We start from the raw sequence: 26,340 nt of genomic DNA on the forward strand, positions 1-26,340 counted from the left end.
ACAGGAAAAGGCAAGGTGAGCGTATATCACATGCTGCCTCTTTCTGTGTTACCCCGGTTCTTCAACATGCTGTAGCCTGAGACCCTACCCACCTCCTCCTTCAGGCACTCCTGGCCCAGAAGATTTCTGAAAAGGGACTCAAAAACATCCCAACTCCTGAATTTTAGAATCTATTTTGTCTCAACCCAGTTTTATTTTGATTTTTCCTGTTTTTAGTTTGTTTTTTTGAGAACACTGAAAATGGGGACTAATTCCTCTAAGTGAGTTCCTTTTGAAAAGGGTACCCCATCGAATTTTATGTGCACCAACTTCTGGTCACAACACAATTTATTACAAAATAGAATTTTTACACTCGAGATTTATCAGCCTACTTAGGCAGGATCTACACTACTGCTTTAAAACAGTTTATGAATGAAAGCAAGGAAGTTAAGGAAACAGGTTAAAAATGCAATTTTCTAAACTAAAATATAATGTTAAAAGTAACATACACAGAGCATTTCACATATACAGTAATACAACAAAACAAACTGCTAGACAAAAAATGCTCAGTGGACTAAAACAATTTGCCCAGACGCGTTTTGACTCTTGGTCTTCCTCAATGGCCAGTGTGCTATGGAACAAATACAAACACTTGTAAGGGCCAGGGTAAAGGCAAACACCTATTGTTGTATTTTTATAGATAGATAGATAGATAGATAGATAGATAGATAGATAGATAGATAGATAAAGTTAATTAGACCTACCTAAGGTGATTAGTACCATGGGCTAATTTTTCTCAGGACTGACTTAAAAGTTCCAAACAATATAGATAATCAGATGTCACTTCCTACAATATACAGTATAATTCCTGCATAGTATCTCTCTATAGTTTTTTTTTATATATATAAAAGAAAATATCTCAGAATATTTACCAAACAGTCAAAGAAAGCCCATAGACAGTATTCTAAATAGCCACTGCTCACAAGCACACTAATGCTGGTATCTAATCCAAGCACTTCACAGCTGTGCTTTTATTTTGCTGCTGAAGAATCAGTATACACCTGTGATTTAAAGTTAAAGGCCAAGGTCCTATTAAGAGTTGTTGTTGCCTTTAACAAGGAATATCAAATCTGACGAACAAGAAGAGATAAAGGTAATAAGCATGTCAAAGAACATATATACATAAAATTTATAAAATTGAAATCCAATTACAGTCCTCATTCAGGCCCCAAGGGATCATGCTTTGTAATGAGAATATCCAAAAGAGTTCCCTCCTTTTTAACCTATTTTCTAGATCTTGGCCAGAGCCCATTTGGCTTTCTATGACCTAAAATTTCTATGACCCAAAATTCAAAAAAGTGCTTTGTAAGGGGTGCCTGTGTTCTATCGTTCCTGATACAGCTCTTGTGTTCCCAAATTCTAGCTTTTATCCTCCTTGTGGTCATACCCACGTATAAGAGTTTACAAGGGCATTGAATGACATATATTACACCTCTGGATTCACAGTTAAACATATCTCTGATTGTGTATTGTCTATTTTGCGGGTTGATGATTTTTTTTCAATTGCATGCAATTTACACAAACACTGCACCTAAGGCATGGGTAGGGTGACCATATGAAAAGGAGGACAGGGCTCCTGTATCTTTAACAGTTGCATAGAAAAGGGAATTTCAGCAGGTGTCATTTGTATATATGGAGAACCTGGTGAAATTCCCTCTACATCACAACAATTAAAGTGCAGGAGCTATACCAGAGTGACCAGATTTAAAAGAGGGCAGGGCACCTGCAGCTCAACTAGGATAATGTGTCTGGGAGCAGCAATATGTGTTGTGCAGGGCAGAGGGAGATGTGGCGATAGCAGGGCGACGTGCCATTATAGGTGAAGGAGAGATAGATATTAACACCCATCTCTCCTTCCGGTCGCTCTTCCACCCTGGGGAACTTGGAGAACAAACCAGGCCACCCACAGAACCTCTCCTTGCTCTTATGCAATGCCAGGTCAGTTAAAAATAAACCAAATATCATCTATGACCTCCTTTTAGATGAGGAGGCTGACCTGGAATGCTTCACAGAGACCTGGCTGGGAAATGACAGCGGCCCGACATGGGCCCAGGCCCTCCCAGCTGGGTATTGTGTTAGTGAGCAGGTGAGGAAAAGTGGGGGGGGGGGCGGAGTAGCTGTGGTCTACAGGGATCATCTTAACCTGACCAGGCTTCCAGTCCGTGAATTGAATCACATCGAGTGTGTGTACCTGAGTCTAAAGACCAGGGATAGACTGGGGATTCTGTTAGTGTACCGGCCACCCCACTGCCTAACAGACTCCTTGGCCGAGCTCATGGAACTGGTCTCGGAGCTGGTGTTGGAGTCACCCAGGCTTTTGGTCCTGGGCGACTTCAACATCCCATTCGAGGCCAGTTTGTCAGGTGCAGCTCGGGAGTTCATGGCATCCATGACAAACATGGGCCTATCCCAATTGGTCTCTGGACCCACACATGCAGCAGGTCACACTCTCGATGCTGTTTTCTGTTCCGAACAGACAGATCTGTGGGCAAAGGAGATAAATACCTCTGCGTTGTCATGGACAGATCATTTTCTGGTCAGGGTTAGTATCGCAGCTACTATCCGCCACTGCAAGGGTGGCGGACCTATTAGGATGGTCCACCCTCGAAGGCTGATGGATCCTCTTGGATTCCAGAAAGCCTTAGAGGGTGCTATGGCTGGTATCGTCGACGATCCTGTTGAAGCCCTGGTTAACAGATGGAATCAGGACCTAACTAGGGCTATTGACACGTTCGCCCCCAAACGTCCTCTCCGGCCCGTTTCTAACCGGGCACCCTGGTATACAGAAGAATTCAGGGAGCTGAAGCGGGAAGGACAACGACTAGAGCGCCAATGGTGGAAAACTCGACTTATATCCGACAAGACACGACATAGAGAACATCTTCGTTCCTTTGGGGTGGCAATACGTGCAGTGAAGAAAGCTTTCTTCTCTGCCTGCATTGCATCTGCAAATTCACGTCCAGCTGAACTGTTCAGGGTGGTGAGGGGTCTAACACAGACACCTTCACCCCTGAACTCGACTTTAGAGCCTTCAGTAGTTTGCTGTGATGCCTTTAATGATCATTTCACAGATAAAATCTCTCAGATAAGAGCCGACTTAGACACACGCATTATAGCAGAAGCTGACAATGGAGTGTCCAGCAACTCCGCAAGCAGGATTACACTGGATCAGTTTCAGTTGGTGAGTACCGAGGATGTGGACAAGCTGCTTGGAAGAGTGAGGAAGACGACTTGCCCTCTCGATCCCTGTCCTTCTGGGTTGGTCGCCCAGGGAGGAGATGCAGTTAGATTACAACTACAATGTATTATTAATGCATCTCTCAGGGAGGGGAGTTTTCCATCATGTTTAAAAGAAGCTGTGGTACGGCCACTTCTAAAAAAAGCCCTCCCTGGACCCTCTGGATCTTAACAACTATCGACCAGTATCAAATCTTCAATTTCTGGGCAAGGGGATCGAGAGGGCGGTTGCTCACCAACTCCAAGCAGTTTTGGATGACACAGATTTTCTACACCCATTTCAAACTGGCTTTAGAGCAGGATACGGAGTTGAGACCGCCATGGTCGCCTTAGTGGATGATCTATTGACAAGGGGTACTCTTGGACCTCTCAGCGGCTTTCGATACCATTGACCATGGTATCCTTCTGGATCGCCTGAGGGGATTGGGAATTGGAGGCACTGTCCTTTGGTGGTTCCAGTCCTACCTCTCGGGCAGGTTCCAGATGGTGATGCTTGGGGATAGCTGTTCCTCAAAAAAGGAGCTGCTGTGCGGTGTACCGCAAGGTGCCATCCTTTCCCCAATGCTATTTAATATTTACATGAAACTGCTGGGAGAGATAATCAGGAGGCATGGGGCGGGGTGCTATTAGTATGCTGATGATACCCAAATATATTTCTCTATGCCTTCAATAACAGCGTCAGCTAAGGATAGTGTATCTCCTCTGAATGAATGCTTGGAGGCGGTAATGGGCTGGATGAGGAAAAACAAACTGAAGCTGAATCCGGACAAGATGGAGGTGCTCACTGTCAAAGGCCACAACCTAGGTTTGGAGGTGTGTCAACCGGTTCTGGATGGGGTTACACTCCCCCTGAAAGACTGTGTTCACAGCTTGGGGGTGCTTCTGGATCTGTCACTCCAAATGACAGCCCAGATAGATGCGACGGCCAGGAGTGCCTACTATCAGCTTTGGCTGATACGCCAGCTGCGCCCCTTCCTAGAGTTGGAAGACCTAAAGACAGTAGTGCACGCACTGGTAACTTTGAGGCTTGACTTCTGTAATGCGCTCTACATGCCTAGTCCAGAAACTTCAATTAGTCCAAAATATCACAGCCAGGCTGGTCACTGGTACACCTAGGAGTGACCACATTACACCAGTTTTAAAATCTCTTCACTGGCTGCCGATTAGTTTCCGGGCGATGTACAAAGTGTTGGTTATTACCTTTATTTTTATTTTTATTTTTTTTTATTCATTTTCAACACTATATAAACATAGATAAACATTTCCAAAATATAACTGAAACAAACACAATAAGAAAAAAAATACATCAAATATCTGCTGCATACATATTGAATAATTGTTGAGTACAAATATCAAAAACTATTACATATGCCTTATCACACTACAACATCTTCATTCTTAACATAAAAGTGCACCCCCCACCTCGGGATCATTTTTGAGTCCAAAATCTAATCATTTCTTCTGCTGGTGGTTTCCCACTTCCCTTAGTAAACACGAACACTAGGAACTGTTTCCAGATTCCTTCGAACTCATTTATTTTAGTTACGCCTTTTCTCCACTTAATATTGCATGTCAGTTTATCATTAATGGCTATGTCCCATACTACTTTATACCATTCCTCAATAGAATATTCCCCTTGGATCTTCCAGTTCCTAGCTATCATCAATCGTGCTGCAACCAACAAACTCGATATCAGCTCTATAGTTCCTTTTCCACACTTTATATCTTCAAATAGTGACAGCAATGCTATTTTTGGTGTTTGTTCTATTTTCATTCCCACTATTTCTTCAATTTCTGAAAACACCATCTTCCATAATCTTTGTACATATTTGCATTGCCACCACATATGTAAATACGTTCCTTTTTCCCCACATCCTCTCCAACAATTTGCTGAATGTTGATCACTTATCTTATTCAATCTAACCGGGGTTAGGTACCACCTCCATAAAATTTTAAAATAATTCTCCTTTATTCTTACTGATAAACTTCTCAACACTCTTTGTTTCCATAGTCCCTCCCAGCTCTGTCGCCCTATTTGTATCTTCAAATCTGATTCCCAAATCATTTTCTCTGTATTCTCTCTAAACTCCTTCTCTAACAATATTTTATATATTTCACTCATTAATCCTTTTGAAACTATACTACCTCCTTTTCCTTTCTCCTTACTTACTACTAATTCTTCAAACCTCGTATTACCTTTAAAGCCCTACATGGTTTGGGTCCAGGCTACCTGCAGGATCGCCTTCTCCCATACAATCCGCCCCGCACACTCAGGTCCTCTGGGAAGAATCCACTAGATTCTAGATTCTAGAAAAACTAGATCAACAATTGTTACCCAGAGGACCTTCTCTTCTGCTGCTCCCAGACTGGAATGGCCTGCCGGAGGAGATTCGTCAACTTGACAGTCTTTTAGAATTTAAAAAGGCAATAAAGACTGATCTATTCTGGCAGGCCTATCCAGTGAAATTTTAGAATGTTTTCAGGATATTTTAATCATGTATGGTATGTTTTAATTCATTTTAATGTGTATTTTATCTCATGTTTTTATACTGTTTGTTTTACACTTTGAATTGTTTTAGTTCTTCTTCGTGGTCTCTATGCATCACACATATGGGCTTTGCGCCTGCGCAGAGACCAGACCGGAACCTTCTATAGCTGAGTGGAACGTTTTTGGCGGGAACCCCTCCCCCACGCTACCGCGCACGTCCATGGGGTTCCCGCCCTTACCTCAGTTCTTCGTCGTCCGCCATTGTGCTTAGACCATAGAACCAAACCTCTTAGCGTTTTCTCTTTAAAATCCTTTTTTACTTCAAATCTTTCCTCTTTTCGCTTATTTCTCACTTCTTAACATCTTTTCTTCTATTCTATCTAAAGAAAAAAAAAATTTTTTTTTTAGTAGTTAGATTTTCCTCAGCGATTTCGATCGCGGCACTTAGCCGTATGGCAGTTAAGGCCCCATTTCGCAAGTGTGTGAAATGTGGAGCTAAGCTCCCTCCAACTGACGGGTACTCCCTGTGCGTCCTGTGCCTAGGTGAAGGCCATAAAGTTGAGTCTTGGCTGAGTCTTCGAGGATGCACAAAACGGCAGCCAGTAAGTCCGTTGATGACTGTTGCACTGAGGTGCCTGAACATTCCAGAGCGGCTAATAGGGCTCAGATACCCCTAACGCCTGGACAAACGGCAGCCAGTAAGTCCGTTGATGACCGTTGCACTGAGGTGCCAGAACATTCCAGAGCGGCTAATAGGGCTCAGATACCCCTAACACCTGGACAAACGGCAGCCAGTAAGTCCGTTGATGACCGTTGCACTGAGGTGCCTGAACATTCCAGAGCGGCTAATAGGGCTCAGATACCCCTAACGCCTGGACGGTCACTGGCAAGTTCCGCGGCCAGGAAAATCTCCAAAAAGGCCCGGACTCCCAAATCTTCTTCTGAAATGGAGAAAAAGAAGAAGAAGAAGAAGCGAGACGCGGAAAAACCCTCGTTAGGGTCATCCCGCACGGCGGAACTGGCTAGGAGTCACTCTACTCCTCCTGCCATACCGACCGCTTCGATACCGAGGCCTCCCTCGGTATCGAGATCCCAGTCTGTACCGATGGCTACGGTACCGACACATCCTCCCAGTCTATCGGAGGGCAAGTTGCGGGATTCGGCTTCAGCGGCCTCTTTCCGAGAGCCTGCCAGGCTGCAAGAAGTTCAGGGACTAATCCCTCTACCGCCTTCGCCAAGGCACACTCTAAGGCGTCAATGGGAAGGAGCTTTTCAATACTCTTATCCCCAATCAGTATGTGGCGACTATGTATGGGATCAATATCGCCCACAACGATACTTCCAGGGTGACCACCAGTACCCTCAAGAAGAATATTATGCGCACCCTCCGCCTACGAGGATGTGTCATCTACCGCTGCCTCCACTGCCCGCCCACCAAACGTCCACGGTGTCGACGCCTCGACACCGTACGCAGCCATCGGCATCGACTGCCGCTGTTACCACGGAGCATGTAGACCTCCAGGTGGTTACAGTATCCTTGCCTGAGGATAATTACCCATCGGATTCTGAGTCGGGGTTGTCGGCTACTCCATCGATGGCTCCACCAGAAGATGAGGTTCATGACAAAGACCCTTCTTCCCCTTCCGACGATATGGTCAGATTTTTTGACCATATGCTTAGAATGGCTCAGGCATTAGGACTGGAGATCCAACAAATGGATGAATCGGTCGTCAATCCAATCTACAACGTTTTCCAGTCCACAACCAACCAACGACTTGCCATCCCTATTCCACATGCTTTAAAGCAAACGGCTCAATTATCTTGGAAAACACCGGCTATGACTCAAGCCACATCGAAAAGGCTAGAGACCCTCTATCGAGTCCAAGAGGAAGATGTACAGTTTCTGGTCCAACATCCCAAACCTAATTCGATCGTAGTGGAGTCGGCTCAAGGCCACTCACAGAAGGCATATTCTGCACCCGTGGACAGAGAAGGCAGAAAGTTGGACCATACGGGCAGGAGGATTTACTCCTTTGCCTCTTTGGGCATCAGGGCATCAGCCTACGAGGCTACCATGGCACGATACCAGCTCTTCCTCTGGGAGAAAATAGGATCACTATGTGAACATCTCCCAGAGGACAAAAAAGAGCTGGCACGAGTTTTCCAGAGTGAAGCTTCAGCCATAGCCAGGCAACAATTGTCGACAGCGAAAGGTCAGCAGAGGCAGCAGCAACAACAGCTCCAAAGCAAACGTCAGCCCAACTTCTCTAAGAAGCAGCGGGTTTGACTTCTTTATCCCAGATCCACCTCCCTTTGCGAACCGCCTAGCACCACATTACCATCAATGGGAGTCAATAACATCGGACTCCTGGGTGCTCACTATCATCAACTCGGGGTATGCCATCGAGCTCGATGTCCTTCCTCCTTCTTCGGGGGTGAAAGTAACGGCGCCATCCCCTCCTCTGCTTCTCGAGGTACAGACCCTCCTAGCGAAAGGAGCCATCTCTCCAGTACCCGCAGAGGAACTCAACCAGGGGTTTTTCTCCCGATACTTCATGGTCCCGAAAAAAGATCTGGTAGCGGACATTTAAACCACCCTCAACCTGTTGGTCTCGTTGGGTCTGTGGGTCAACGAGGAGAAATCCATCTTGACCCCACAGCAGAAGCTGGGCTTCATAGGGGTAACCCTATCGTCTCGGGACGGGAGAGCATACCTGCCCTCGACCAGAGCAAGCACCCTTCAAGAGTTAGCCATCGCTACAGAGAGCCGCCGAAAGGTCTCGGCATGGACAATTCAGAAGCTATTAGGCTTGATGGCAGCTACAACTGCAGTCATCAGGTTTGCAAGACTCAGAATGAGAATATTGCAGGCCTGGTTTTTAAGAACTTTCGATCTTCGACACGATGCCCGGCGAACTTACCTGTCGATCCCGACGCAAGTAAGGGCATCTCTGAAATGGTGGTTTTCGATGTCGACGCTCCTAGAAGGAGTTCCCTTCCAGCAAGAAACTCCTTCGGTAACGATCACGACGGATGCATTGTTGATCGGATGGGGAGCACACTGCGACTCCCTCACAGCTCAGGGCCGTTGGCCTCCTTCCCAGAGGGAACATCATATCAACCACCTAGAACTGCTAGCGGTGGAGAATGCAATAAAAACTTTTTCACAAATGATCGAGGGCCGAAACGTCCTGATCGCGACGGACAACACCACGGTAGTGGCGTACATCAACAGACAAGGTGTGACAAGGTCTCATCCTCTGAATTGATCGGCACTCAGGATTTGGAACTGGTGCATAAAGAGAAATACTCACCTGACGGCGATCCATGTAGCGGGCAAGGAAAACATCATCGCGGACGCCCTCAGCAGGTCTTTCCACGTCGACCACGAATGGGAGCTCGATACCGAAGTAAGAGACGTTCTCTTTCGGTACTGGAGCCTCCCTGCTGTCGATGTCTTTGCTACCGAAGAAAACGCAGCTTGTTCCAGGTTCTGCAGTAGAGCAGGAAGAGGAAAGCACTCGCTAGGAGATGCTTTCACCAGAACCTGGAAAGGAAATCTTCTTTACATCTTTCCTCTGTTTCCACTGTTGACGAAGGTGCTGGCCAAAATCCAGTCGGACAGGTCGGACTGCATCCTTATCACACCGTGGTGGCCTCGACAGACGTGGTTCTCCCACGCCCTTCTACTGTCGGACGGGAATTACATCAGACTCCCGCCGATACCGACACTGTTGTCTCGACACCAGGACAGGGTTCGACACGCAAACCTGTCGACCCTCAAGATGACGGCATGGAGAATATCATCCATTCCTCCTCTCGTACCAAGGATTTAACTGTAGACCATATATTGTTGGCATCACTAAAGCCTTCAACGAGAAAATCTTACGCGGCAAAGTGGCAGAGATTTCAAACTTTTGCCTTGGAAAACGATCAAGCACCTGAATCTTGCCCTTTGTCATTGATTCTGAAATACCTATGGCACTTTATCAGCATTGACTCGAACTCACTTCCATCAGAGTTCACTTAGCGGCTATTACGTCTTTTCATCGAGGCATGGATGGTTTTACACCTTTTGTACATCCAACATCGAGGAAATTTTTAAAGGGGCTTAAAAATATGATACCGACAGTAAAGAGTATCGTTCCACCATGGAGCCTATCAGTGGTGTTACAGGCATTGACAAAGAAGCCCTTCGAGCCCATGGCCTTATCTGACCTTAGGCTTCTAACATTCAAGACTGTCTTTTTAGTAGTCATCACTTCTGCTAGACATGCAAGTGAGCTTAGAGCTCTCAGGATAGATGCTCCTTACACTATCTTTCACAAAGATAAGGTTGTGTTACGCACAGACCCTGCCTTCTTGCCTAAGGTAGTGTCAACCTTTCATCTGTCCCAATATATCACTCTACCAGCTTTCTTTCCGAATCCAACAACACCTGTTGAGTTTTCTTTACATACACTTGATGTAAGGAGAGCTCTTGCCTTTTACAAGGCTAGGACAGAGAGTTTTAGGAAAACAAAGCAATTGTTTATTTGTTATGGGGAGCCTTATAAGGGACTCCCTGTTTCATGCCAGCAACTGTCACGCTGGATTGTAGAGACAATTGAACTTGCTTACTCTATCTCTAAACTAGAGCTTGTGAAACCTGTGACAGTTCATTCTACCAGAGCTGTCGAAACATCTGTTGCCTTCAGCAGAGGTGTTCCCTTGACAGAAGTCTGTAGAGCTGCAACGTGGTCCACTCCATCCACGTTTGTCAAGCACTACAGTTTGGACACCCGTGCTAGGCACGACTGCTCGTTTGGAAGGACAGTGCTCTCGGAGATCTTCAGATGATGCACCAACCCACCTCCAAAGATATGTCAGCTTGCTACTCGCCCATATGTGTGATGCATAGAGACCACGAAGAAGAAATGCAGGTTGCTTACCTGTAACTGTAGTTCTTCGAGTGGTCATCTATGCATTCACACAACCCACCCACCATCCCCACTTGGTGGTGTGAGACTTACAAATGACACAGTTATACGTGGAATGTACTTTATTGAAATTACACTCATGTTTATGGGGGCACAATGTCGGACTCCTGTAAACTGAGGTAAGGGCGGGAACCCCATGGACGTGCGCGGTAGCGTGGGGGAGGGGTTCCCGCCAAAAACGTTCCACTCAGCTATAGAAGGTTCCGGTCTGGTCTCTGCGCAGGCGCAAAGCCCATATGTGTGAATGCATAGATGACCACTCGAAGAACTACAGTTACAGGTAAGCAACCTGCATTTTTTGTGAACTGCCCCGGGAGTTTCGGCTATTGGGCGGTATAAAAATGCAATAAATAATAATTGTAATAATAATAATAAGGCCTGCCAAGAAAACATCAGCGAAAGCTGGCGTCCCTCCAAGAGTCAGTAATGACTCAGTGCTTGCAGGAGAGGTTCCTTTCATTTCTCATGAGATGCAAGTTTGGCTTTCTTCATTGCTTTTTCTCAGGGTGCTGTGTACCAGAAGGTCTTTTAAATTCTTGGCACATTTATATACAAATACAGGTTTCTGCTCACAACCATATACAGTTTTCAAAATGTTTTCATAATGTCATATCCTGTTTAGTGTAGATCTATCAACCAACTCCCTGATATCTGAACTCAAATGGCCGGACGCAGCTCCAGCTCCTGCTGCTGCCCTGTAACAAATTACTGATAAACACTGTAAAAACACTCTGCCTCGCTAAGATTGACTGGGCTAAAAATCAAAGCGGCAAACAGCTACCTGAAAAAAAACTTGTGTAACAAAGAGATAAGAACAGAAAGAAAATTTTTGGGGAGCTACTATATACTGCATTTTTCTGTAAATTAGAAATTGTAAATATATTACCCATAGAGCATCTCTTGGTACCCTAAATGTGTTGTAGCCTCGTTGCATAACATAGTGCATGTCTTTTCCTAACTCCTCCTCGTTCCAAACTTCCGACATGTACATGTTTTGCCTGGACTTTGTATATCTGGGTGCAAAAATTACTTCAGACGCTGACTGCAGCCAGGAAATCAGAAGGTGTTTACTTCTTGGGAGGAGAGCAATGACAAATCTTGATAAACTAGTTAAGAGCAGAGACACCACACTGACAACAAAGGTCCACACAGTTAAAGCAATGGTATTCCCCGCAGTAACCTATGGCTGTGAGAGCTGGACCATAAGGAAAGCTGAGCGAAGGAAGATAGATGCTTTTGAACTGTGGTGTTGGAGGAAAATTCTGAGAGTGCCTTGGACTGCAAGAAGATCAAACCAGTCCATACTCCAGGAAATAAAGCCAGACTGCTCACTTGAGGGAATGGTATTAAAGGCAAAACTGAAGTACTTTGGCCACATAATGAGAAGACAGGATACCCTGGAGAAAAGGCTGATGCTAGGGAAAGTGGAAGGCAAAAGGAAGAGGGGCCAACCAAGGGCAAGATGGATGGATGATATTCTGGAGGTGACAGACTTGACCTTGGGGGAGCTAGGGGTGGCGACGGCCGACAGAAAGCTCTAGCGTGGGCTGGTCCATGAAGTCACGAAGAGTCGGAAGCGACTGAACGAATAAACAACAACAAATGTGTTTCTGTAAACGTCACGAGTGTGCCTTTTGTGAAATGGATATTTTGTTATGCTTTGTTAAGGCATCTAGAGCTCAGACTCCACCTCTGTTTCTTGGTGAGCTTCATCAGTCTGCCTTCTGTGTTATAATTGTTGAATCACAAAACGTAAGATTCAAAATTGTGGTGGGTTTTGTGTATATGTGTGTGTGCTCAGTATGCATGCACAGGATTCGCTGAGATCCAGTCCTTCCTTTGAAGAAGCCCTATAGCGGAGGCGGTTCAGTTCCAGCAGGATGACTCATCAGGCGCCACTCGCCGCCCATTGTTTTCGCTTTCCCCCCTTCACACCCCGCCACGCCTCAATGCTTTGCTGATGCGGCTGACGCCCACCGCCCCGCCCCCGCCCCTCTTTCCTCATTTCCCTCTCCTGGTAGGCCCGGCCCTCCTGGAGGAGCGTCATTTGCTCGCCCTCAAAAGGGCTCCTCCTTCCCTCCCTTGGAAGCCGGAGCGTGTGGGGGGCGTCCTGCGCGCTGCAGAGCCGCCGCGAGTGCTTGGTGCTTGACGGGTGACGGCGATGAAACTGATCGGCGCTGAAGCTCTGGAGGGACAGGTTGCCGCCGCCGCCATGGCCTCTACGGAGGGCCCGGGCAAATATGTCTTGGGGATAGACGTGGGCAGCAGCGTGATCCGGTGCCATGTTTACAACAAGTCAGCCGTGCTCAAAGGATTTAGTACTAAGCAGGTAAGAATTGTGGACGCTTTTATATTGGGAAGGAGAGAAGCATATGATAAACCTGAGTGGTTCATTAGGGCTTGCTCCTAGGTAGGTGTTACAAGATTGCACTCCCAGCAGTGCGATCCTATACGCATTTACTCAGAAGTAAGGTGAGTACAGGATTGCAGCCTAAGCCTCAGTTGAGTTTTCTTCTGAGTAAACCTGTCTATGATTGCACTGTTGGTATTTTTCTTTCTTGCTTGCTTTATAAATTGATTTAATTCTCAGCACTAGTGTTGCCAGTAGCAGTGCTTCCTGTCCTGTTATTTTCGCCTCAAGGTAGTACAGGTTCTTTTTCCGATTGTTAATTCAACAATGAGGCAGTAATTGATTTTCCACAGACTGGCTTTATAGGTTTCCAATGCAAGCAACATGTTTTTGCAGGTCCCATTGTAGAATTTGGTTGCCTCCTTCCCTGCCCCATGTTCTGGAGTAGTAAGTAGATGATAATATCTTGCACAGAGAGTGTATATTTAATTTCAGCAGGCTACGTGGCAACCTCCCTGACCCCTCCCCAAACAGGAGGGGGGAATGCTAATATTCACTGTGTTTAAATGTGCAGAATTCTGTTATTAGCAGCAATGTGCATGACCACTGTTAATAATGTGATTGTCACTCTCTGTAAATTTCCTAATGACCTCACTATTTAGAATCCCCCCATATGTAATGTATATACATCTGAAATTTGATGATAATCCGTGCATCTGATGAAGTGGGCTGTAATTCATGAAAGCTTATTTCAGAATATATTTGTTAAGGTGCCACAATATGTTTTGGCATACAGGTTTCCCACCCCTGGGGTAGATGGTTCTCAGATCCAGCAAAGTGGTGTTCCTCTTCTGGGCATATTTGTGGTCTTGCTGAAAGAGCAAGTTCACAGCTTGAGGGTGGTCTTAGATCCAGCTATGTTACTGGAAGCCCCTGGTTGGGAGGTTGTGTCCCTGAAAGAATGCCCACACTTCCTATTACTGAGGCTTATTTGCTTACTAAAGTAATGTGTTAAGGTTGATATGGAGACCATAGTATAATATTGTTTACATTGTTTTACTTGCTCAATATTGTCTGCATAGAGAATGCAGCTTCCTAGGATTTAACTCCTTTGATGCAAGAAAATACAAACATTTAAAGGCATAAGCTTAGGACATTCCTTTATTTATCACTTCTGTTGGATTTAAGGGTTCTTAAATTGGCCCTACACAACTGCAGGTAGCCTCATTACCTAGTGTTTGACATTGTGTGAAAGCACCAGTTGCAAGCAGCCTCAGAACACAAATTGTAACACCTGGATGTATCTCTCTCAGATGCAGGTGACAGCTTACATGGTCAGTGTTTCCATGTCATTTAGGCTAGGTTACATACCCATTGGTAGACTTATGCACTCCTGAAATCAATTTTACTGGGGGTTCCCAAGTCCATGGATTGATAGTGAGACAAATAGAGTGAATGCAATCCTCATATCATTCATCCTTACAACAATCATATGAAATCTAACACTTTAAATCCTATATCCAAGTAAATTGGTAAATCTGTGCATCTTCCATTTCTGACTCTTCGTTTGTTTGTTATTTGGGCAATGCTTGCTCAGATGGAACATAATCTGTTTTCATGTGATTGAATTTGGTAACTAAGGGAAATTGTAGTGGGGATTATTTATTTATTTATTTATTACATTTTTATACCGCCCAATAGCCGAAGCTCTCTGGGCGGTTCACAATGGGATGGGATTTAGCTCAGTTGTAGAGAACAAAATGTCATGTTTCCACCCCTTTTAGGAGAAAGTATCACAGCCGTAGTATTTAAGTCAGCACTAAACTGATCAGCTAATTAGGCGATGCAGAAATACACCTGCTCTATGGGTCTGACAGGTATTTGTTTTGACAGTAAATCTGAATTTTAAAACTTGAGAAATGATTATTTTAAAAACTTGGATTGTGTCAGAACTAAACTAACAATATTTACAAGATAATAAAGTATGGTCTGAGAGCACAGAACATATACAAATGGTAAGTTTTTAAAAATTCAAAAGCTTTCTAAAGATTCCTTAGGAGTTAATTTTTATAAATCTTTGTCTCAAATGACCGTTTGGAGCTGTTCCAAAGTAGAAGATAGGACTTTATACTCTAAAATCTCATTAGCTTGTAGAATTACTAGCTAGAAAAATGTCTCTGATTGTCAGTCTTAAACAAAACTGTCTAAAGTTCAAGGCATAACTTTATAAGGTATCATCTTCAAGTCAGCATAGTTTAAACAATTCTGCCTTAGTAACTATCAAAAGATTCTCCATACATCTAAATAAAACCCTTTTAATATTCCAATGATTCATCCTCTCTTCTGAGCCAAGACAGAGGAGCATTGTAAATATGAGAGTATTAAGTATGATCCAGATGTCTTCTTATTCTCCATGGATATGTAACAAGGATCTACATGGATCTACACTTAAAAATACTCCATTAAAATACAATCATTTTGTATTGTATTGATTTGTATGCTACCTTGAGGGTAGAAGAGTTGGGGAAAAAATAATTCAAATTAAGTGCCTTCTATGTAGAAATTAACTGGCAACATGCATGTAATTTTTCGTGTGTGAGAATTGTACACCCAGGTGTTTTTTTTATTGCATGAACATAAGGTTGTGAACCGCCCAGAGAGCTTCGGCTATTGGGCGGTATAAAAATGTAATAAATAAATAAATAAGGTTGCATGGAAGCTGCATGTACCAACGTCTTATGGTAACAGTTTCTGTGTATATTGAAAATTAATTTCCAATGTCTGTGTTTAACTTGCTGGACATTGTGCATTGCTTTGGGAACTTTTAAAGTAGAGAAAGCAAATGTGTAATAAGTTCACAGAACAGCTGTCAATTTTGTAACATGTGGCCTTTTTTCTAAATTCATCAAGAGCACCATAATTCATGGTTTGGGTTTGGGTTTGCTTGCTTGGTAATCCTGTGTTTGTTCGTTTTTGTTAATAGGTAGAAGTCCTTCATCCTCAGGTAGGTTGGGTTGAACTGGACCCTGAAAAACTGTGGACACAATTTGTTGGTGTGGTTAAAGAGGCTATTCAAGGTAAACAAGCAACTAAACACTAGTGACTCTTACAAAACATAATCGTTACAGTGTTTATTTTATTGTGTGTGTGAGAGAGAGAGAGAGAGAGAGATTAGGCCTTCACAAAGCAATTCACACTATATAAAAACAATACTAATATGTTAAAAATAACAATCCAAAAGCTAAACAATCATGTTTGATACCTTGTTAGTGTATGTCTTAACATTTCTACATGTTTAAAAACTAGGCATACAAATAGGACAATCTCATACATATGTGTTTACTTAGAAGTACGTCCCACTATATTCAATGGAATAACTCCTAGGCAAATTTCTCTAGGATAAAGCAGGGATAAGTATATATCTATAAATTCCATATAATCCAACACTTATTCCATTCATTAATGTCTCAGAAAGAAATGTAGCCCATGTAACTATTTCAGAGAAATCAACCAAATGGCTGTTTAGCAAAGGCCCGTCATTCCAGCTAAACTCTTAATGTACATGTGGTTTTGTAATGTAAATGGACAAGGTGACCATATGAAAAGGATAACAGGGCTCCTCTACCTTTAACAGTTGAATAGAAAAGGGAATTTCAGCAGGAGTCATTTGTATGCATGCAGTAGCTGGTGAAATTCCTTCTTCACCACAGAAGTTAAAGCTTCAGGAGCCCTGCCTAGCATGACTGGATACAAAAGAGGGCAGGGCTCCTACAGCTTTAACTGTTGTGATGAAGAGGGAATTTTGCCAGGTGCTGCATGCATACAAATAACATGAAGTGCTGCTAACCAGCATACAAACTGCAATACTGAATGATAAACAGAAATGGGGTAAATGATTTAAGGAAACATTTTATATAATGTCATAATAGTACCACAGTGTATTTATAATATAACAGGGTTTTTAGTGCTCCGACCACACAAAAGAAGTTTATAATTGCGAGATGCTTAGTAACCAATGAAACATAAAGTTGTTCACAGATAAAAAAAAAACCTGTAAGAAGTTATCTTAATAAAGAAAACAAAGACAGCCATGTTGGTCAATGATGGGGGAAAGTCAAGATCTACAGTTGGGCTATAAATTATACTGTTTATGTTATGTTGCTCCTTTGATTTCCCAAACAGTGACTGGGTTTGGATGACACGTTAACCCATGATGGCAGAGTGTGACATGTAAGGAGAGGCACAGTGTCACATGAAACATTGTTTTAACTGTTTTAATTGTTTTACTGCTTTTAAATTATATATTGTTTTAACTTGGTTCATGGTTTAATTTGGTTTTAGCTGTGTATATTTACTGTTTTATACTGTATGCTTTTATCTGTACGCCACCCTGAAATCTTAATGATATAGGGCATGATATGTTTTAAATAAATAAATAATCAAAAACAGTCATAGAACTCATTCCTTCTTGTAGCATGCCAAAACTAAGCAACTTTCAGTCTCAGGTAGCAGATCTTTAACGTGATGGAATTTCATTCTGGTTTGCAGATTTGTATTTCTGTACTCTCTGCACTTTTGCTCTTGCATAACTTTGTTAGGCCATTCGGTTCCCAGACCACATTGTTAAAATTCCAAGCTCTGTTCACAGCAGCACTTCCTACTGCCAAAGAAGCAAGCCAGCTTTTCCTAATACCATGCAACTTCTTTAAACCACCTGTCCATGACTATTTCAATAGCCATATTGTGCTGATGAATTAACTTTAATTAAATTCTCTATGGATAAGTATGAATGAGCAATTTATGACACTAGCGCTACACTACTGCAATTGTTCACTTGTTCAGTGTTCAAACTTTTCTTTTAGCCGCGGGAATTCAGATGAATCAAATTTCTGCTCTTGGACTCTCAACACAGCGTTCAACTTTCATTACATGGAACAAGTATGTGGAGTGCATGCTGGTGATAACAGATGCTTGATGCTCCTGTGCTTTGTTTGAAAATGTTTTTTTTTTCCTGAAAGCATCGAAAAGGTTGAAATGTACCTGGTCAAATATGTTGAACAACAGTGAATACCACAAGATGTAGTGATGGCCACTGATAGCTATGTGCTACCTCCAGTATCAGAGGCAGGAAGCTTACATACACCAGCTTCTGGGAAATGTGGTTGGAAGGGTGCTGTTGCACTCATGTCCTGCTTGTGGGACCCTGGTCAACAGCTGGTTGGCCACTGTGTGAGCAGAGTGCTGGATTAGATGGACCCTTGGTCTGATCCAGCATGGCTGCTCTTATGTTTTTAAGTATTTGAAGCACTAATTTAGTGAAGCTGTAATCACAAAAGAGTTATGCCAGTTACACATCCCGTTATGAAACAACATAATGGAAATTTAAAACAAGTGTAACCGTTTATAACAGTGTTATGTCACTTATATTCAAGAAATCAAACAACTCTTTTCGGCGTTTGTTTGGAACTCTACAGATAGCATAAAAATTACAGGTTATTTTTCATTTAAAACAAAATGCAAATTGTGTATAACAGATAAACATTTTAAAATGCAGTTGTTTTTATGCTGCAAGGCAGGATAGCTGCTTATATCAGTGTGTGTAGGTCAGGGATAGGCAACTTCAGGTGGTCCAGGGGCCATTTCCACCCCACCCATCTGCCTGCCCCCATACACCCTTGGGTGGTGAAAAAACAATTTAAAAGATTGGTGCTTTGTAGCAACTACAGAGTGTCCAAAGGATCAAAGTTAGCTTTCAAACTTTCTGCAGCCACTACAGAGGCTGTCCCATCCCCTCCGCAAACCATTTTTAACTGAATTTGAGTAAATTCGGGGGGTTGCAGGGCACCCCTTGGTGTAGATGCTCCTCAGACTCCTGCATCATTAAGAAGCAAGAAAGCTTCACTCATTCTTTTACTAGCAGATGACACCCTTCTGAAATGCAGTTTTAGAAGGAGGTCCATCACCTACATAAGACTTGATTGACTATGGCCCAATTCTGTGCAGACATGGCAACTGAAATATCAGGCTGGCTAAGAGCATTTCTTCTGATGGAAGGAATTCACTACCTCTGCTAAAAAAATATGTCAGCGATGCAAATAGCTTCTCCCTCCCCACCTCTAAAAAAATAAGTTCTAGACATACATGGTTTCCTTATCACCTTGGGGAATTCCTGGGGAAGCAGAAGGAGGTACATAAACATTGGCTTTGGGTTCACAGCAAGGTGATTGCCTTGGTAGAGGGACGCCACATTGGTCATCCTAAGGAGTTGACTTGTGAGTATTGGGACATCATTCAGAGTCCTGAGAGTTCTCCACTTACTGAGTTCCATAGAGCTTCTGGCTGTTGGGCCTCTGAGAAAATACAGTGCCATATCCTAATAGCTCTCGAGGTATGGAACTAGCCTACCTAGGATCTTCTCACCTACCTGCTTCCATAGAACCTTTTTGAATTCACAGCTTGGAGAGCAAAATGTGGTTGGGGAGGCACTTCAGTCCTCTCTGCCCTGTCTCTTCTCTCCATCCACCTTGATTGAATCCTTGTGAGCCCCAACTTGTTAAATAGTGGGTGGATGATTGACCAGCATGCGAAAACCATTAAAAAAAATCCCAAAGACTTTTCTGACAAAGTAAGCTAAAATGTAAAGTGATAATAAAACGTGATAATGTGGCTATGTACGTTTCAAGAATATTGTTATATTGTGAATATTATGATTTCTTTTATTAACTCACTTATGAGGATGCAATACTTCAGTAGTTTTCAGTCAAAGAATAATGTGTTTACCACCATACTGTCTAGTCTGAACCTTAGTCATGAACTTTCTGAGTGGTATTCAACAAGCTAATATCTCCACATCCAGCTCTCTTGCAGCCTCCATTCTGCCCCTGATTCTTAATCTGAAGCATGGGGATAATTATGCTGGTCTAATAATAATAATACTTACCTGTTTCTCCATTTTGATCAAGGCAGGAAACAACAGTAAATATAAAATACATAAAACTGAATTAAAACATAATATACATTTTAAAACATCCTAAAACTTCCTACCTGGGACACTGAGCACTTATTGTAAAGTCTGCCATTTCTCTCTCCCTTTTCAGGAAGACGGGCAAACCTTTCCATAACTTCATTAGTTGGCAAGATGTGAGAGCTGGTGCACTTACCCAATCCTGGAACAGATCTCTCTTAATGAAGGTGAGGCCATGCTCTTGTATTTACTAAAAGTAAGGAGGTGTGCCTGTATGTGAGTGTGTACATTTGCTTAAAAACACCAAGAGGAAGATTCTGGTTCATTGCAGTGGTAGATTTGGCTCAAAGATTCACCAGTATTGCTTCATAAAGCAAATTTGATTTGGAGATCTGTAATGATTCAAATATTTTTAGGGGGTGGGCTGCCTGTTATACGAGAAGCACTGTGGCAGGTGGGGATGTTTAACCCTTTCCTCATCTAAGACCCCACCACCTGTGGAGCAAATAGTAGCTTGAGGGGGTTAAACACATCTGCTCTTCCCCTCCCCAGACCTCTGCAGCTGCATTTAGTAAAATATAAAAATGGCAGCAGCAGGGGCTGGGGGTCCTTCATGAGTCTCCTGGCATAACATGTAGTTTGGCTCTTTGGGTTAGGTTTGGCACAGTTCATATTCTGTAAAGCAAGACTTACTCTTGCTTTATAGAAACAAGAGAGCCAGTGTGGTGTAGTGGTAGAGTGGTGAACAGGTGGTTGGGCGGCATGCAGTGGTGGCAGGTTCTCCTGGCAGGGCAGGAGGAGTGCATAATTTGTGGCTCTGCCTGCTCCCCTGCCTGAGACAGGGAATTCACCCTGTCCCATGAGAGGCTGGCCCTGGCCAGTGGTGGTATAGTAGTTATAGTGTTGGACTGGGATTGAGGAGACCTGGGTTCTAGTCCCCACTCAGCCATGAAGCTCACTGGGTAACTTTGGGCCAGTCACTGACTCTCAGCCTATCCTACCTCCCAGAGTTGTTGTGAGTTTAGAATGGAGAGGAGGCAGATCATGTATGCTGCTTTGGGCTCCTTGGAGGAAAGGTGGAATATAGATGTGAGAAATGAATTAATAGTTACGGATGCCTGCATGAAGATTTTGTTGTTTGGCATTATTCTGATCTCTGAAAGGAATGGGTTAAATCATGAGTCTGTCCAATTCAGGCTTAGATCTGGGCTGCACCTGCAGCAGAATGAATTGGTACAATGCTTGGGCGATGGTATGGACTGCAGATTGCATTTTTGAATGCTCTCCTATGTGAAAAAATTTCCTGTGAACAGAAAATCAGTGCAGCTGGCAAATGTCTGGAACAGAACCTTTTCTCCTGCTCTGCTAGATTTGGATTTGCAGGATAACCCAGCAGCTCCTTTCTGCAACCCATACACAAAATGCATCTGCATAAATGTTTTTCTTTAACAAACCTTTGCTGTTTTAATTCCACATTTTAACCTATATCAATTTTTACTATGTGGTTTTATCCTGGTTGTGCTTCTTATATTGTATGTTGTGTTTGTGTTTTTAGATTGTTGGTTGTTTTTATGCTCTTCATGATTTTAATTTTTGTGAACCGCCCAGAGAGCTTCAGCTATTGGGCGGTATAAAATGTAATAAATAAAATAAAAATAAATAACAAACTTTATGTACATTTTCCATCAGTCGAATTGGTCTGTTCATATAGATCAACCTTTCTCAACCTGGTGCCTTCCAGATGTTTGGACTACAGCTCTCATCATCCCCCATCCAGATTGCCCATTGATGGGTATTGTAGTCAAACACAACCGGAAGCCAACCAGACTAGGGAATGTTGGCCTCCATTATGCGTATGGTAATTATTTTATTAAAATCTTGACAAGCTTTGGAGGAGAAAGACTAAATAATTATTCACACTATCTTGTTTTGGAACAGGCAATGCATGGCATTTGTTCAATGTTGCACTTTTTCACTCGAAATGGTCTATTTTTGTTAGCAAGTTATCATAATTTTACAACGCAGCATATCTCTTTAAGATTGGCTTGGGTTTTACAACACATATCTGAGGTAAGATATGTCTTATTCTCTGTATTGTGCCTTGAATTAACTTATTCTTCAGTATATTTGTCATAACAGTGTAATGCATATTTGTCAAATAACATGGTTTTTACAGTAAACTTCTTTAGAAAGTGTGCCAGCTGGTTATGTCATTCGTATTTTATGTATTGGTTTGCTTGTTCTGTCCAATTGCTAATTCCAGACTGAACATAATTTCTACCTTATTGAACATAAGGAGAGCCATGCTGGATCAGACTAAGGGTCCATCTAGTCCAGCATTCCGTTCACACAGTGGCTAACCAGCTGCTGACAGGAAATCCACAAGCGGGACATAAGTGCAACAGCGCCCTCTCTCCCGTGTTTCCCAGGCACTGATATAGATAGATATATTGCCTCTCACACTGGAGGTAGCATATAGCCATCAGGACTAGTAGCCATTGATAGCCCTCTCGTCGAGGAATTTGTCATCCCAATCGGTAGTCATCACTACCCCTTGTGATAACTAATTCCATAATTTGACTATGGACTGTGTGAAGAAGTACTTCCTTTTATCTGTCCTGAATCTCACACCATTCGCCTTCATGGGTTGGTTCTAGTATTATGACAAAGGGACAAACTATCTCCCTATCCATATTCTCTACACTATGCATAATTTTGCACACTTATTCATTCGCCTTTATTCCAAGCTAAACAATCCCAGCTGTTTGAGACAGATATCATGCTCTGTACTTGTACCTTGCACTCAATTCCTTTCCCATGCCCAGTTTTTAGGGTCTTCTAGAAGAGCACATAGTGAAAGTAGTTTCCAAGATAGCTGACATGTCTTTAACTTGGATAACATCTAGAATTATATGGGACATCGCAAGAAACCTCAGATACTTTCTGGCAAAAAAAGTAGGCACTCTGGTTTAATTACCGTGTATGTTGTTACTCCAGGAGTGGACAATGGTTTCTTTATGGGCTGTGTGCACGTTTGAATTTAGCTCAAAATGGCTGTTGTGAGTCCATGGCCAGTAGCAGAACATCCTTTTCACAAAAGGCAAACTGGTGAAGATGAGAAATGTGTAATTTGGTTGAAAATCTGAGTGCAAAATAGAACCACTTCTTTAAACTTGGAGTTTTCTTTTCTAACAGAGCACTCATTTTTCAGACGTCATGCTCTCTCTCACTTTTCTCTCCCAAGATCATCACCCAAATACTCTTTTTCACACACCGCTCCTCCCTCTGCTCCCATCAGCTGAGTCACTCTCCTCCACATCCCTCTGCTCTCTAGCACTTGCTACTCTCTATTTCTTCCATCTCTTCAGCTTACCAGCTTCTTTTCTTATTTTTTATGCATTTTTAGCAGTAGCTGACTAGACTCTAGTCAATGGTCATCTCAGACTATGGAGGGAAATAATGATGAGGTGTGGCTGGAGGAGACGTTTTACTGGAATGCCCAGCTACCCCTGGTTTTAAAAAAGTTGTTGTTTGTTTCTTAAAAATAGGGCAGGGGGGTGCTGAGGTAGGTGTCATGGGCATCGTTGCACCTGCAATGGGGAAGTAGGATTACATCATTAACTCATAAAGCCATATATATATATATATATATATATATATATATATATATACACACACACACACACACACACACACACACACACACACACACACCCAATATATATATGTGCGCATGTGGACACACACACACACGTGTGTATATTTATCTAATGGGGGTGAGTGGAGAACATTTGGGAAACCCTGTCTTAGCTCTAATAGCACTTGAGTTTGGTGTTGGATAATATAATGTTACTTGATGCAACTTCTGTTATAATTTATGTTGAAGTGGCCTATAACTGCCACCTTGAAATAAAATGTGGTCTGTTTGTTCTTTCAGGTAGAACAAGCTACTAAAGATGATAATTGCTGTTTTGGCACAGTTGACACATGGCTACTATATAAACTCACCAAAGGTGAGAAGGAAAGTGTGTATGTGTGTGTGTGTGGATTTTTTTAAAAAATTGTCATTTGTATTTTAAATGTTTTAGTATTACGGTGGGTTTAGTGGTAGTGGGTTTAATTATATTTTAACTTTTGTATATTCCTATTCATATGTTTTAATTGTATATGTTTTAAGTTTAAATAAATAAATAACAATAACAATAATCATAAACTATCCCAGAACCTGCAGCTTCCCCCCCCAAAAAAATATTTAATTTACAAAGTACAAAGTAACCATTACATAACAACAAAAACGTCAATACATGCAGGTTGGGTCTCGTCCCCCCAATTATTTATTGTAGATTCTATACATATTTTAAAATTGGTGTCCCTGAACATAGTCTTGTTGCCTACAATAAATAAATAAATATATTTGCAGCAACAAAATAATCACTTTTCAATTATTAGCATTACTGGCTATTACGCCCTTCCAAAACTAGGACTGTGCACTTAGTGGATGCTGGTTCCCAGACCCTGCATTAATGTATAAACAGAGGGGAACCACATTTCAAAGAATGAATCCTGCTTCATCATCCCTCTGATCAATTGGTTACATTTGCCAGTTTTTCAGAAATCATCTATTCATGTATCCTATTTTTGTTTTCCTGTAGCATATTATAACAATTTTTGTTGCTGCAAAAATTATTATTATTATTATTATTATTATTATTATTATTATTATTTTATTTATATAGCACCATCAGTGTACATGGTGCTGTACAGAGTAAAACAATAAAATAGCACAACCCTGCCGCATAGGCTTACATTCTAATAAAATCATAATAAAACAATAAGAAGGGGAAGAGTATGCACCAAACAGGCACAGGGTAGAGTAAAACTAACAGTATAAAAGTCTGAGCAACATCAAGTTTTAAAAGCTTTAGAAAAAAGAAAAGTTTTTAGCTGAGCTTTAAAAGCTGCGATTGAACTTGTAGTTCTCAAATGTTCTGGAAGAGCGTTCCAAGCGTAAGGGGCAGCAGAAGAAAATGGACGAAGCCGAGCAAGGGAAGTAGAGACCCTTGGGCAGGTGAGAAACATGGCATTAGAGGAGCGAAGAGCACGAGCGGGGCAATAGTGTGAGATGAGAGAGGAAAGATAGGAAGGAGCTAGACAGTGAAAAGCTTTGTAGGTCAACAGGAGAAGTTTATATTGGATATTCTGGAGTGAATTGGAAGCCAATGAAGAGATTTCAGAAGTGGAGTAACATGGTCAGAGTGGCGAGCCAAGAAGATGATCTTAGCAGCAGAGTGGTGAACAGAAACCAACGAACTGATGTGAGAAGAAGGAAGGCCAATGAGAAGAAGGTTGCAGTAGTCCAACCGAGAAATAACCAATGTATGAACAAGAGTCTTGGCAGAAGAGACAGACAAAAATGATCGAATCCTGGCAATATTATACAGGAAAAAACGACAGGATTTAGCTACTGCCTCAATATGAGGAATAAAGGAGAGCGAGGAATCAAATATAAAGCCAAGACTACGAGCTTCCTTGACTGGAGTAAGTGTAACATCATTGACAGTAAGAGAGAATGAGAGATGAGGAGAAGGTTTAGGAGGAAAAACAAGCAATTCAGTCTTTGCCACATTAAGTTTCAAACGACGATGAAGCAACCAAGCTGAGATATCTGAAAGACATGCCGAGATACGATCGTGAACATCAGGAGAAAGATCCGGAGATGAAAGATATAATTGTATAAAGAAAACAACAACGGGCCAAGCACCGAGCCTTGCGGAACCCCTACTGAAAGGGGAAAAGAAGAAGACGAGCTGCCATTAGCCAACACGTTGAAAGAGCGACCCGCTAGATAGAAGGCAAACCAGTTATAGATGGAGCCACAAAATCCGAGGTCATGAAGGGAATCCAGAAAAAGATCGTGATCAACCATGTCAAAGGCTGCAATAAGATCAAGGAGAATAAGAACGGAATAAAGGCCTTTAGACTTGGCAATAAGAAGATCATTGGTAATCTTAGTAAGGGCTGTTTCAGTGGAATGCAAAGGACGGAATCCAGATTGAAAAGGATCCAGAGCAGAGTTACTAGAAAGAAAATGAAGACAACGAGAGTAGACCACATGCTCCAGGATCTTTGAAACAAAAGGCAACAAAGAGACAGGTCGGCAATTAGACAGAGAAAGCACATCAAGAGTAGATTTCTGGAGAATAGCAGAGACTGTAGCATGTTTAAAAGCAGAAGGAAATGAACCAGAGGACAAAGAAAAATTACTAATATGAAGCAAGGAAGG

At 42.5% G+C, this 26,340-nt stretch overlaps 1 protein-coding gene across 1 annotated transcript in view; it reads left to right on the plus strand.

The window, feature by feature from the left end:
- Window positions 1-12,854: 12,854 nt before the first annotated feature.
- GK5 (glycerol kinase 5) overlaps window positions 12,855-26,340 on the plus strand; it is a 35,426-nt gene continuing 21,940 nt past the window's right edge. Inside the window, exons 1-6 of the mRNA XM_063132161.1 lie at window positions 12,855-13,072; window positions 16,077-16,170; window positions 17,956-18,031; window positions 20,191-20,284; window positions 21,996-22,127; window positions 23,995-24,070. Of these exons, the coding sequence (XP_062988231.1) occupies window positions 12,905-13,072; window positions 16,077-16,170; window positions 17,956-18,031; window positions 20,191-20,284; window positions 21,996-22,127; window positions 23,995-24,070 (640 nt within the window). The 5' untranslated portion in view covers window positions 12,855-12,904. The remainder of the gene's footprint in view (window positions 13,073-16,076; window positions 16,171-17,955; window positions 18,032-20,190; window positions 20,285-21,995; window positions 22,128-23,994; window positions 24,071-26,340) is intronic.

This window comes from Elgaria multicarinata, chromosome 8 (genome assembly GCF_023053635.1).
Source record: "Elgaria multicarinata webbii isolate HBS135686 ecotype San Diego chromosome 8, rElgMul1.1.pri, whole genome shotgun sequence".
Taxonomy (NCBI): domain Eukaryota; kingdom Metazoa; phylum Chordata; class Lepidosauria; order Squamata; family Anguidae; genus Elgaria; species Elgaria multicarinata.